This window comes from Hypomesus transpacificus, chromosome 19 (genome assembly GCF_021917145.1).
Source record: "Hypomesus transpacificus isolate Combined female chromosome 19, fHypTra1, whole genome shotgun sequence".
Classification (NCBI taxonomy): Eukaryota; Metazoa; Chordata; class Actinopteri; order Osmeriformes; family Osmeridae; genus Hypomesus; species Hypomesus transpacificus.
Genome location: NC_061078.1, coordinates 15,153,646 through 15,168,532, shown reverse-complemented (window position 1 = coordinate 15,168,532; position 14,887 = coordinate 15,153,646). Strand labels below are relative to the sequence as shown.

Here is a 14,887-nt window from a genome sequence, read left to right as displayed (position 1 = left end):
AACAGGTGTTGGAGGACTTGTCACTCTGTGAATATTTTTCACTGCAGTTTGATGAATCGCTGGATGTAATCAGTAGGAGCTAAATCTTTTTTTGCGTTTTGGACGTCCATATGGACGTCCATAGACTGACGGCGATGGCTGCTGATCTTTGCATGGATGGACGGACGGCGATGCTGTTCAGAGTGCCGTCCATAGAGGGAGCATATATTTTGGACAGCGATGGATTAGCAGGGACGTCCCTCGTGCCGTCCATAGAGGGAGCAGATATTTTGGACGGCGTCATAGCCGTCCATACGGACGGCGATGCTGTTCAGAGTGCCGTCCATAGAGGGAGCAGATATTTTGGACGGCGATGGATTAGCAGGGACGTCCCTCGTGCCGTCCATAGAGGGAGCAGATATTTTGGACGGCGTCATAGCCGTCCATACGGACGGCGATGCTGTTCAGAGTGCCGTCCATAGAGGGAGCATATATTTTGGACGGCGATGGATTGAATGTTTAGCAGGCTGTTGAGCTAACAGAACTGCCGAAGGCTACCATAGCATGTAGCTAGCTACATTAACTTTGGATGACTCAATCTTTTGTCAAGTTAATTTGTATGAATTGCATGTTAGTGCAATATTTACGCGTTCTGTTTTTTTACATAATCAGCAGTATGATCTCATGACAATATAGACTTGAAAAACAATATGTTATGGTTTGGGTTTGCCTATAGGCTACATATACTTTAATTATTTCGAGAATTGTTAATAAAGACTCATTTAAAATTTTAAAATTTGGAGTGTTAGGCCCATAGGCTATTACGTTTTGCATTTGTCTCCGCTCAAAGTGGTTCGTGCGCAACATTGGAGCTACTGACTGGTGGCTCCAAATCCACCCATAAAACACTTAAAACTGACGGTTTAAAAGACCTAAATGGCAATGTATTTCATAGGGTCATAACACAATGTTAACATTTTAAATGAGTCTTTATTAACAATTCTCGAAATAATTAAAACATATGCAGGCCTAGCCTATATCTCGGCAAACCCAAACCATAACATAGGCATATTGTTTTTCAAGTCTATATTGTCATGAGATTATACTGATGATTATGTAAAGCCCTAAAAGGCATTGTATTTCATAGGGTCATAACACAATGTTAAAATTTTAAATGAGTCTTTATTAACAATTCTCGAAATAATTAAAATATATGTAGCCTATAGGCAAACCCAAACCATAACATATTGTTTTTCAAGTCTATATTGTCATGAGATCATACTGCTGATTATGTAAAAAAACAGAAGGCGTAAATATTGCACTAACATGCAATTCATACAAATTAACTTGACAAAAGATTGAGTCATCCAAAGTTAATGTAGCTAGCTACATGCTATGGTAGCCTTCGGCAGTTCTGTTAGCTCAACAGCCTGCTAAACATTCAATTCATCGCCGTCCAAAATATATGCTCCCTCTATGGACGGCACTCTGAACAGCATCGCCGTCCATATGGACGGCTATGACGCCGTCCAAAATATCTGCTCCCTCTATGGACGGCACGAGGGACGTCCCTGCTAATCCATCGCCGTCCAAAATATCTGCTCCCTCTATGGACGGCACTCTGAACAGCATCGCCGTCCGTATGGACGGCTATGACGCCGTCCAAAATATCTGCTCCCTCTATGGACGGCACGAGGGACGTCCCTGCTAATCCATCGCCGTCCAAAATATCTGCTCCCTCTATGGACGGCACTCTGAACAGCATCGCCGTCCGTATGGACGGCTATGACGCCGTCCAAAATATATGCTCCCTCTATGGACGGCACTCTGAACAGCATCGCCGTCCGTCCATCCATGCAAAGATCAGCAGCCATCGCCGTCAGTCTATGGACGTCCATATGGACGTCCAAAACGCAAAAAAAGATTTAGCTGCCTCTCGATGTAATGGACACGGCTCAGCTTGTTGTATTTGTCAGAATGGCTTTCCAGGACTTTACAACAAACTTCCTCAGGACTTCCTCACTCTTCTCCAATTAAAAGAGAGAACGAGAGGTGAGGATATTTACAACGTTTTTAAAAGCTATGTCCGTGAAAAGAACATCCCCATTCAGAAACTGGTGGCAATCACTACCGATGGGGCACCGGCAATGTGCGGTGTGCACGCTGGTTTTATAGCACTGTGCCGTAATGATCCGGATTTCCCCGACTTCATGAAGTATCACTGTGTGATTCATCAGCAAGCCTTGGCTGGGAAAGTTGTGGACTTTTCTCATGTCATGTCACTGGTGGTCAAAGTGGTAAACTCGATTCGAGCAAAAGCGCTTCAGCATCGCTTATTCAAGGCGTTATTGGATGAGCTCGATTCGGCGTATGGAGACCTGCTTCTGCATGCTGATGTCAGGTGGTTGAGTCGCGGAAAAGTGCTGCAGCGATTTGTTGACTTACTGCCTGAGATTAAGACGTTTCTGTCGAAAAGGAACGAGGAGCACGAGGAACTTTCAACGGATGCGTGGCTACTGGACCTGGGGTTTCTGACGGACCTAACCGGAAAACTGAACTCGCTCAACCACGAACTCCAGGGAAAAGACCGGCACCTCCTCCACATGATCAGCGCAGTGAATGCGTTCAAGGCCAAACTCTGTGTCTGGACCACGAATCTGAGGAAAGGGACGCTGACACACTTTACAAACCTGGAAAAAATGTCACAGTCCATCAAAGACTCTTCTGACTTTCACCCTGAGCAGTACTGTGTGCACCTGGACAAACTGGCAGCGGAGTTCAGTCGACGTTTTGGTGAGTTAGAAATCATGAAGGATATTGCTGCATTTCTTTCAAACCCATTCCTGCCTATTAATACAGAGGAGGTTGCAGACCAATTCGAGAAAGCATTTGCTTTGCCAAGTGGAGTGGACATGGAGATGCTTGATTTGCAAAATGACATTGAGCTGAAAGCCAGGTCAAGGGACAGTGACTTTTGGGGACTTGTCAGCCGAGAGAAGTTTCCTCTCCTCAGTGCATGTGCACTAAAAGTGAGTGCCTACTTTGGATCGACCTACCTCTGTGAAATGGCATTTTCACAGATGAAAATCACCAAATCCAAGTACAGGAGCCGGCTTACTGACAGACACCTCACAGACTGCCTCAGACTGGCTGTCTCTGCTTATGAGCCAAACTACAAGGCACTCACAGACAGTGTTCAGTCACAGCCATCACACTGACTTGTCACATGAGAAATTTGTCAGTGTTGTGTTGTAACTTCAGTTTATAAATAAAACCGTTCATATCCAGCCTGCTCATTGCAAAAGTGTTTTTTCTTGTTCATATTGTTCACAAAGTGTTTGATTTCATTCAATTACAATAAGGCCAAATATAAAGTTAAGTTGTAAGTTCAGTCTGGAGTCTGTTCTGTCTCTCAACGCCTCAATAGGTAGATCTTCGGGTCACCAAGGCAAAGGTCGGTGATCTTTGGCCTAAAAAGGTTGGTGACCACTGCTTAAGAGGGATTTGTTTGGCCTGATCCTGGCTGCTGATTGGCTGACAGCCTGGGGGGACAGGGGAGCCACTGTTATGACTCAGTAAAGTCATTGCCGTGGTAACGCCTGAAGTAATGAAGTAATAGACGTGACATGAACATGTGTGAAACACTAACGGGCTGCAGAAGAAGCAGACTTTCATTCTCTCTTCTCATTGTGTTCACTGTTGTAAAATGACGGATTATTACAAAACCACCATTGCGGTGCAAACACACACAGACAGACGCAACCAGCTGTTTGTAAAATGAGGTAGAACGATTACCAACCGCTTATCTTGATGACACAGGTTATTACTCACACACATACCCTCATACACCGACATGTCCTGCACTATCTCACTGTCTAACCTATGATCTTTGAACTATCTGAGGTCAACCTATCCCCAGGCAGCAGGGAGGGACTAACAGTAAACAGCAGTGGACCCTGGTTGAACAAATCAAGCCCCTGCTGTGCTTATCACTGCTGCTGCTTTATGGCTCCTCACCGCTGTGATCAAAACATTCCACGATTACAATTTGTAAGCCCCCCTTTCAAATGAAAAGGCTCTGGTTTTCGCAATGTTTCTGTGAGGGGGTGTGTATGTGTGGGTGTGTGTCTCTATACATCAAATAATATACCCATAAAACACCAGTGACAAGACAGAAAGAAATGGGTTTTTGAGTTGAAGAGAAAAGCTGTCCCTACAAGTGATTTCAGTCTCTATGGCTGTGTGTATAGCTACATAGCAGAAGAGGAGGACCCCTTTCGGCAGCTATTCCACTTGGGGTGGAGAAGCGCGTTCATTTTGACAGGTTTCGCGGCTGTCGCAAGCAGATTTGCCTCCGTCACTTCCCGCCAAGTGGTTAACTTAAGTGTTCCATTTGAGCCAGCACTACTCAGCGATGGAGTGCACTACAGATGTAAGTGCACTGTATTGCAGTGCACTGTATTACAGTGTACTTCGTAAAGTGTGCGGTAGTAGACACAGCCTATCACCCTGTGTCTTTTGCTACAGCCTCTCACACCATGCATCAGAAGGATTCAGGAACTTATGGTAATTCAGATTTGGAAAAACCAACAGCATGCCGCAGAGCTGGGGCTGTGACGCACCTCTACGGAACACACTCTGTGTGTGTGTGTTTGTGTGTGTCCGAATGGTCTATGTAGAGGTGCCATTCATACTTCACATCCAACTGAATTCAATTTCAACCTCTAATTTGTCCTGAAGGAATGTACTCAAAATATTCACCCAACACCCTACTGTACATCTTCTGATCCTTTTCTGGAATCCTTTTCTGGAAACAAACAGTAACTGACATTGAGTGGACACGTCCTTGCACCGTGAACATTTCTCAGCAAACCTCCTCCTCATCCTTGGTTTTTTCCTCCTCCACTGAACAGAGACATTTTGTGTTTCCCATCATGCCTCCCTGTGTTTTACAAAACTGGTGTTGACTGAGGGCGGAGACCAGTTTCTCTTATATGTAGCTAGTTAAAACCACAGTTACAGGCCTATAAGAAGCAGGGAACTTCTGTCAACAAATGTTTTTTCGAGACACAGGGCTGATGTCGTTTGGCTTTAAGATTGTAATGAGCGGGACTATAATGGCAGGATTATGAGGTGAAGCCTGTTGAGCCTCCTAAAAATATGCAGTCTTTTATCTGAAGAAGACATCGGAGAGATCGTATGAGACTTATTTTTATAATTCAGAATCATACAGTAGACTGTGTAGGCAGACAGTTGGGCTGGAGAAAGCTTGTCTGTGGATGAGATGGTTTACCATCCAAGGCCAAGCCTTTTATACCTCTCAGTGCCCATAGTGGCCTCATCCCCTATCAGCGTTAGATCAGGGCTGTGTTCCCACAGACTCCACATCCATGGTGTGTGCTTGCCAGGACCAAATCAAACCAGCAGCAGTTTCCAATGCGGATGATAACCTCAAGTCAGGAGCGTTACACTGACTGAGGATCTGTATCCTGGCCAGTGGATAGTGGATGGTAATCCTTTCCACTATCTAAGTCCTAACTCTGGTCTGAGTCTCAAGCTCCAGCCCCAGGTGTTCATGTGTTGTTCCTGTCACAGCCCCATGACCTGTAAGTTCTAGATCCCTCAACCCAGAAGAAGGAGGGACCTCCTACACTCAGTTTCAGTACATGTCCAAAAAACAGCCTCCAACCAAGGCTCACCCCCGCTGATGATGAAGTTAAGACTGGTTACACTTTCCCCAACCTCCTCCTTCATCTTATCTGACAGTCATTTTAACTGCTGTTAAGATTACACTTGTGGCTTCAGGCTTCCTTTCTCTCTCAGACAACATGACCCACTGACATAATAAAAGCCAGTGGCAGACCTAGATGGGATCTGTCCACCCTGCTGTGCAGAGGCGTGTCAGCTCAGCATGTAGAGCCAAGAGTCTGTGTATCTGATGGGCAGAGAGCCAAACCCCAGGCACCTCACCCTGCTTACCCCACATTAGCGCCACTCAGCACTTCTCAACTCCACCAGCTGGGGGGTAAGACAGCAGCTATTGCACAACTTGATGAAACACTTGAGGAACGCCGCGTGCCTCCAGAGGGATATGGAAACTCCTTGAAAAGTGAGCAGAATCACCACAAGACAACATAACGTATTTGAAAGTTGAGAGTTACACTTCAGCCAACGTAAAGTCCTCAAAAAAGACTATCAGTCTTAGAGATAGAGAAAAATGCTTAGAAGAAGTCAGACCATCAAACGCTGTCACAGATAATCCCCAGATAATCACAGAGACCCTGTGATTGCTGGTGTTTACTAGCCAGTAGCCACGACTCATGTTCTAGTTTCAGATGCATGCTATGGCTAAGGCTTCTTTTGGCTAAGGACAAGCAGCGACCGCAGAGAGAGGGAACATAGGCCAGCTGGCTTAGAGCAGCGGCATTAAAGCAGATTGGAAACGACAAATAACCTCTAGCTGGAGAAAAGGGGGAATGGAGGGATTGGAAGGGAGACGGAAAACATGAGAAATGGGGAGAACAGTCATCAGGTCAGGTCTAGGTGAACGAAAGCTCCCAGCCCACTGGAAATTGTACACACACTTGCTCCCTCTCCCTCTCTCTCCCCCTTTGTTTAACCATTTAGTCCTGGTGACATGAAGAACAAAAAATCTAGAAAGTTTTCAAACCTCCCTCCTCAGTGCCTCCAGAGGCCCAGCGTTGGCCCGTCATACTGACCTCACTCTACAAGTATGTAAGCCGTATGTACGGGTCAGAGACAGAGGATGACAGAGGGAGGAAGGAAAGGGGAGGGAGAGAATGAAAAAAAGGTAGAAGTCATAAGAAAGAGTAGGGAGAAAAAGAAGGAAGTGGGAGGGGAAACGAGAATAGTAAGAAAGAGGGGGGGGAGTGCTGTGGGATCAGTCTTCAACCAGGTGGGAGAAGGGGTGGAGAGGCAGGGCAGAGAGGAAAGAGGAGGAGAGAGATTTGGGAGTTGTATGGGGGTCTGTGAGACAATTAGTCAGTCAGTACTCCGTCAGGGATCAGGGAAACCAAGAGTTTGCAAGTAATACTGCACTAAAACTGGATTAAAACTGACATAACTACAGCTCTCGTTTATTCACCATGTACACACACACATGCACACACATACACTGACAGTATCACAAATGGCATTCACACCAACAGCATATCAGTACCTTATTACATACCTAGAGAGAATGTGTCACTTAGCACTCATCAACCCAATTCAAGCTACATTAGAGACCCAAACCTACCATCTATGAGGTCAGCCTGGCAGAGAGAGCCAGATTAAGCCCCAGGGGCCTATGCTGGTGTCTGCTCTCCTTGCAAAAGCTACTATTGGCTGGACCCGATCCTCCACACACACACACACAGAGAGAGAGAGAGAGAGAGAGAGAGAGAGAGAGAGAGAGAGAGAGGAGGGGGGGGGGGGGGGGGGGGGACCATGGCTGCTGGAAGTGATTATGAGTTTAACTGTGCGTTTAAACAGGACAGGGCCTCTACTTTGACACATGCCGTAATCAGATAACTTCCCGACTTTATGAGACTAGTAAAGCTAATGGACAATCAGTCAGTATGGACACAAGCCTTTGAGACAGTTTGAATCAGCCACTACCATGGCCACATCCACAGCTTTTGGGTCGACACCATTATACATCCCCCCCCCCCCACACACACCCCTAGACATCCTCTGGCACTTTCCCACAGTTCTGAGATGGGAGACCTGTAACGAGGCATCTCCCTGTGTGCTTGCAGTTAGGGGATGATAAGCTTTTTCTTCAACTAACCCAGACCCCCCCAGACACACACACACACTAGACGTAGAGTCATTATAACAAGTGCTTAGGAGAGGTTGTTCCAAAATCATGTCATTCATGTATGATCCCTTGGACAATGGGAGGCCTACACACACAGTCAGACAAAACCACCCTGCCACAACACAGCGCAAGGCTGTGCGGTGCCCTGTCTCTCTGAAAGACATCCTGCCACAGGAATGACAACAAACTCAAGTGCCGTTGAGAACGTGTGTGTGTGAATAAGACAAGCTGTAACTCAAGCCCTCCTGGTTAGGGAAAGTACACAGTCACCTCACTTCCTGAAACCAACAAGCACTTCATCTTCAGAAGTAGTGTTTCTAACAAATGAGCTGGCATGGAATGAGATTTGCTGTTGTCAAGTCGTTTTCTATTCACATTATCTAAATTCTCACTTCCTCTTTAGGGTTCTTCTGAAACTAGGAGGACTGATATAGTACTGAGGGAGGAAGAAGATGGTGAATCACACTCTTTGTTCACTGTGCAGATACAGACAAAGAGATTACATAGAATAAAATTATGATTATAATTATGAATAAAAGATTATTGAGTCATTCCGACATATATATGGACTTTCACCATGCTGTAACTGTGAGTAGCCTTTAGTATTTCCTCGACCAAAGTTGTAGAGTCGAGTACGCTCCACCCACACTTCTCTGCCACCCTTCAGAGAGAGAACAGGCCACAGACATGTGCGTGCTGGTGATAACAGAACCGTGTTCTCACTGCAGATCTACTCTCTCCACCACCAACAACAACCACTGCATCTCTTCTTAGTCACAGTCCATAACAAAGTCCAGCATTAAGAGTGACGCGCAAAATAGGGAGGCTGCTGTAAAATGTCAACATCTGTTGTACATACATACTTGGCCAATAATGCTGATTCGAAATATGATATGGCTGGCCAGCCTGGCTCTGGGTGTGTAGATCCTATTTGATATGTGCTTTATTGTACTTGTAATTTTTGTGTTGGGCTGTGTTTCATCATCATCATTTATTTTTTGTTTGGACAATTAACATGGAAACAGGAGTGGGAAGCTGCCACGTTCTGGGCAGCTGCTTGAGGTTGAGAGAGCGAGAGAGAGCGAGAGAGCGAGAGAGCGAGAGAGAGAGAGAGAGAGAGAGAGAGAGAGAGAGAGAGAGAGGTAAAATTTGAGATAGACAGATTTGACAAAAGTAGAGTGAGGCATGAAGTTCATCGCATACCGAAAGGGACACTGTAATCTTGTTACCAGAACAAACTAGAAATACAGACTATGAGGCTTGTCAGGGCAAGTGAGACAGAGGAATGCTTACGGCAAAAGGGAGAATGTAACACACAGCCTCGCAGGTCTGATTGCCAACTCTCTAGGCCGAAAATTCCAGGAAAGGCTGCCGTAATGACCGAGATACAGTTGAGATGGGATGGTACCTTTGAAGTGAAAAATGTTAACTAAACTTCACAACAACTATCTTTCTTCAGACATACAGAAATCTCCTTATGACAGCAACTTGGCTTGGGGTACAGGATGGAAATATGACTAGTGAGGCACATGGCATTGAAGTCGGTGTTGGATTTTTGACCTGAACGTCAAGGTAATCATTTGGGTCAATCATTTTCTGATTGGAACGGAATTTGGGGATCGAGGTATTTTCAACTGAGAAACCAAGGTCTCCGCCACCTCTATAAATAGCCTCATGGTATTTGACTGGCTGAGAGGGATTGTGCCTAGTGTGCTGAGAAACACAAAACGAAGACAGGTGGAGGTGAGGCTCTGCTTGGTAGACCACTGGACTAGCAGACCATATCACCTCTTAGATTTAATCTACACGCAATGTTTCTCCCTGACAAAACAACTGAGAAAACATACCTACCCTCTCCTTGAAGCAGAGAGCACTGATGAGAGGTGCTGAGAAAGCAGTAAGATGAGGACTATTCCCTGGCTGTGATCAAGCCAGCCTCAGTCTCAGCTCCAGCCCCTGGATCAGCACCTCTAAAAGCGCCTTGGTGGGAACGCAACAGGTGTGGCGTCCCACAACGCTCCTCTTTAAAATGTTGTTAAGTGTTTGTGTATGTGCTGGTGAGCCAGCTCTGAGGACCTGCTATCTGCTTACTGTTAGGCCCACAAGTGCAGAATGAGGACAAATATCTGTTTAATGACCTGAGCCTACATCTGGATTAGGTTTTCTGGTACCCTGAGATACATAGCCTCACAAACACCTGTCCCTGTATGACTGTATGGATGGAGGGATGATGTTAACATGACACAACTTGTGTTTGGCCCTATTATATTATTTACTCTTGATAAACACAGTCAGTCACTGGCCTATACACCCACTCTCAAACACAAAGTAAGCCTATTGATCAACTGCTAAAACATTGATCATCACTAGCAGTCATTGACACACTTTTCACTGTGCCCATCAGAGCCCATCCTGTTCTCTATAACTAAATTAATCCCAGAAGATCAACTTTGACCATTGGAAATGTATAGATTAAGGTCAGTAGATTTGAATGATCTATGTTAAACACATCCAAAGTAATTATGACTGGGAGTGCTCAGATGACTTTGTTCATAGGTGTGAACGACCTACAGTCACAGTCAGAGATCTCAACAGAACCTGGAGATGATTAGGGCAGTTCATGAGTGGTTTAGGTTTTCATCATGTGATATATTAAATCTAAATGCGTGACTGGAAAAGTCCCTCCTTTTCTCTCCCTGTGGTATGCACTTCAGAGCAGCATTTCCACTGCCTATATTTAATTTTTACAAAGACCAGCAGCAGCCAGGCCAACTTGACTTCCCAGAAGGCAGCTGAGTGGTCTAAGAGTCAGGCTTAGGCCTACAAACACCACCACACGACCATGATTATAGTTGACACTGGAGTCTGGGTCAGGCCATGACTTTAACTTCCTATAGACACACTGACAGGGAGGGCTTTGCCCTGAAAAAGGGAACCCTGAGTTTACAGTACTGAATAGAACTATGTTATATGAATACTGTAATGTGTGTGTGTTTACCAAGACAAAATAGATATGAGAAGAAGAAGAGGGGATAAGAGTCTGAGAAAGTGATGAGATGATGGATGAGGTCCACCTAAGGTATTGTACACATGTGAAACCAGGGAGGCCATGCGCAATGAGAGTCAGTCAGTCTGTCAGTCCATCTACTCCCCCGTAGCTCTGGCTCCTGGCACAACCTAGTAAGTTGAGCCTATCACCGGCACTTAGCAAAACTTTTATCACTACCACAAAAGGTCCTCACTGAAACACGGTTTCACTCACATGACCTCACATGGGTTTCCCCCTTTAGTCATTGTTGTGACTACACCTCTGTAAGACGCTGATAACAGTCCCAAGTATGAGTCAAAGTCAGACGCATCTGATGCACACATCAACGCCCCTCAGACACAGAGACAGGCGTTCTGTGCATATGTGTGTGTCTTTTTGAGTTGACAGCATAAGGGAGACAGGAACACTGAAGTTTTATGCTCATCTCAGGCATATGCATCTGGTCTGAGAAGTATAGAGACTAATCAGTAGGCCTACTGTGTCTAACCGGGCAGGCAACAGTAACGGCAGAAGCCTATTATAAACAACCATCTGTTCCAATGTCACAATCTGTATCTCAGAAAAGTGTGAAAGTCCATGACATAATAAGTAGGTTGTTCCTACAACTCTACACACTATGGACCCATACACACTACGAAGATACACTTATCTGTCTACCAAGCTCCTGATTGAGATAACCAAGGTGTGGTCAAGGCTCCCTTAAGGACATTGCTAAGCAACAGAAGAAAAATAAATATCACATGGCTGTCAGTTGAGTACCTAGAATCGCAATGACTGTAAAAGACACCTCATGTCTTACAGAGGATTGAGTTTCTTTCCATTGTTGGTGGAATGAATGGGAAAACTGCTGAGCTCACCCCGCTGGACCTATTTCCTGTTTTTGTGGAAAGTAAATGGTGCTAGAGGACACAGCCGCTGGTTTTTACATCACTGGGCTGTGTCCAGGGCATACTAAAACAAACGCCCTGCTATGGATTGAAAACTCAATGTGTTGTGGTAAAGCTGTTTTTTTGGTAGCTTTCTAGCCTATTTGCTCCTGTAAACAGATGGCCACTAGTGGGTACTTGATAATGCAAGACTAGTGCCGACGCAAGGATGGAGGCTAGTCCAGCCCTGGTCACAAGGGCTGTGGTTACGGTACTCTCACATACAGGGGGCATTTCAGACCGAGCTGTGAATGCTAGCCTGGCCATGATGCCTAAGGGATGGTGCTGACTCACATAACATGCACACAAACACCAACACATACGGCAGGTATAGCCCTAAACACACCCTTTCTTGTCTTGCAATACCATTAAGATGTCTTATGAAACTCAAACACAGCACACACAATGTGTTTCCTAAAAATCTCATCCCTAGTCAATCTTTCAGTATAATGTTCTCTGTAGGTCTCTATAAACAACATGGGCTTAGGTGGGGTAATGGTAATGTTGCCACAGGCCTTACAGAGCAGGCCAACCATGCTGTTTATGACTTTGAACACCGGCTGGCATCGAGCGTGCCAGTACTTGAAAGCTGGGGCAACATGTTAAGTCATTCTTCTTTGCCGTTCTCCGTCAGTCATGTCCTTCTCCCATACTCTGTCCAGATTGGCCCAGTCCAGTTACATTTGTACTCCTCCTCTACATCTGCACTTAGTGGAGCAAACAAAAGTACGTATTTGGCATGAGCTAAAGGACAGAAGGAAGCAGAAGGTGTGTCCAGACTGACGTTAAATCTTATAGCTCGTGTTGACCTTCCGAAAAAGACCATTAACTACTCATTTGTATGGTTGACACAACACAAGGACAATCTCTCTCCCTCTATTCTCTCTTTCTATTCTTTATGAAATAGAAAGAGATAAAGAAACACCAAGTGGTGCTCTGTCTCTCTGTCTCCTCTGAGTGAATGTTTTACAGTCTGAGTGTTTTACAGTGGGTATGTTGTTGCGAGTTTACTAATGGCCTTGGTAGGGCACCTCCTGGCAGTCCACAAGTGTGACGCACAACAGCTGGAGGATTAATCCTGTGGTTCATCACTGCAACAGTTATACATACCAACACACCTAGGCCTACAGGGGCTGTTTAAGACATTAAATCCACTACACATTGTACTAACTGTAGTATCATCATAGCAGACTGCCCTGCAGGCATATGATCAGCGTATCCCTTGTGATCACCTGCTTCTCTATTCTTATTTGAACATTAAATCAGCAGTCTATCCAGTTTGTCCCACTTGAGAAGAATGTGTCAACCAGTTGGGCTGAACGGTACAGAGTCAGAACCTATGATGCCAGCTGCTGGCTAATAGAGAAGGTATAGGTATCAGCATAATCCTTTCAGGACTATGTGCACCAATAAGAGCATTGACAGGCAGCCATTGGAGCGTAATTGACAGGCTGCAACTGTATTGATGTTAAAATACAGTCGTACAGGGGAGTGCTGAGTAGATCATTTGAAATGGGGCTCTTGTTAAGACCTTGCACGTATCCCTTTGTCGAGTGACTAATTAGGACTGAGTGGACTGGTTAACACCTCTGTGGGTGAAGCAATCTTCAGAACCCCATTGTATTCACAGAAGTTACAGGCCCTGACAGGATTTCGCCCAGTGAAAGCTACTCCCCAGCCTCAGGACAATCCCAATAACTTCAGATCTTAGAGAACTTAAGTTCCAAAAAATATCTGTAAGGCTGTGATTGGCTGCCTCAGAGACTGAACTTCACAAAACACAGTGAGCTGCTGATGACCTGACTGAGCTTCACAATTTCACAACTGACAGTGAACTATTGGGTTTTCCATTAAGATAATAAAGAGAAGTGATCACAATGATTAATAGATTTAGGGGAGAGCTGGTTGAGATAGTTGCAATTAGTCACATTTGAGAGAACAGTGACAAACATAATGTAATGTCTGACTTTGTGTGTTCACTTATTGTATTTAGTTTGTGTTAAGACACAACACAACTAGTTGGGTCAAGTAAATAGACTGTATGATGTCAAAACAAAAAAAAATTGGTTGTGTGTGTGTGTCTGTGTGTGTGTGTGGGAGGTAGAAGTTAGGGCTACAGAGAGGCTCTAGTCAGAGAGGAAGCAGACCTGAGGGTGTGTCTAGAATAAACACCTGATTATTTTACAAGCTTACAACAGAGATGTCAGCTAACCTGGTAAAGTAGGCTATTGGTTGTTTTCGTTAGCCTTCACCTTCAAAAGTCAGTGCTCTATAAAAAGAACATTTCAGTTTTTGCATTCTTCATATTCATTTGGATTGGTCTGACAGGCAGTAACCCAGATTCCACTTAAACTTTTTGCTCAATAAAATATGTTGTGACTTCGGTCGGACATATTGCTTTCTAACGCACATATTAAGCCTATATTTTACCTGCTAACAAGACCGTCGGCAGCAGAAAGCAGTATAACAATCCACACACCACCTGAAGCTCCATGAGAGCGTCCCCAAAGTACAGTTGAACTCCAGTCTACAGTACGGTCCCGCTGACATTCCTCCACGGAACGGACAATTCCAGCAGATCAATAACGTTGAGTAAATCCAGTCCGCGGCAAGAATACATGTTTTTCAAGAAAGACGGAAATCCATGCAAGCCGTAGCTTTCATTCATTACGAAGCATGTTCTAAATTGGTTGTAATTTCCAAAAAGTTAATTCAATTTTTAAGTATCCACTGTGGTTATTCAAACTATAAAACATGGATGTTATGTCCATCAGGCATTGCCTAGCCTACTATTTAGAATCTCTTGGACGTGTTGTTAATATACCCTCTTAAGGTATAGAAAACTAAAACGTTTTAAAAGCCTTGCTCATAATCCACAGCTGCCCCTTTATTGAATATTCCATGTAAACCCATATCTTCATGGAAAAAGTGATTCACCAGCACAGCAACAGTTGAACTGTTCTCTCAGTCGGAGTCTGGAGCTTTCATGCTTATGGTCTGGCGCCTCCTCCTCAATTTTCTACTCTTCATAACCTTGCTTCTCAGATAGGTTAGATCTTCTAAAATAACACTACCACGGGGACGTACTACATTTTTGTAAAATTAGTACCC

The 14,887-nt window shown here is 44.7% G+C and overlaps 1 protein-coding gene across 2 annotated transcripts in view; it reads right to left on the bottom strand.

The window, feature by feature from the left end:
- The window catches only part of piezo1 (piezo-type mechanosensitive ion channel component 1), a 69,372-nt gene extending 54,588 nt beyond the window's left edge, over positions 1 to 14,784 (bottom strand). The window contains exon 1 of one of the 2 annotated variants that reach the window (XM_047042479.1): positions 14,207 to 14,784. In XM_047042479.1, coding sequence (XP_046898435.1) covers positions 14,207 to 14,270 — 64 coding nt within the window. In that variant the 5' untranslated portion in view covers positions 14,271 to 14,784. The remainder of the gene's footprint in view (positions 1 to 14,206) is intronic. The other variant, XM_047042480.1, reaches the window with a different exon arrangement.
- Positions 14,785 to 14,887: the final 103 nt, after the last annotated feature.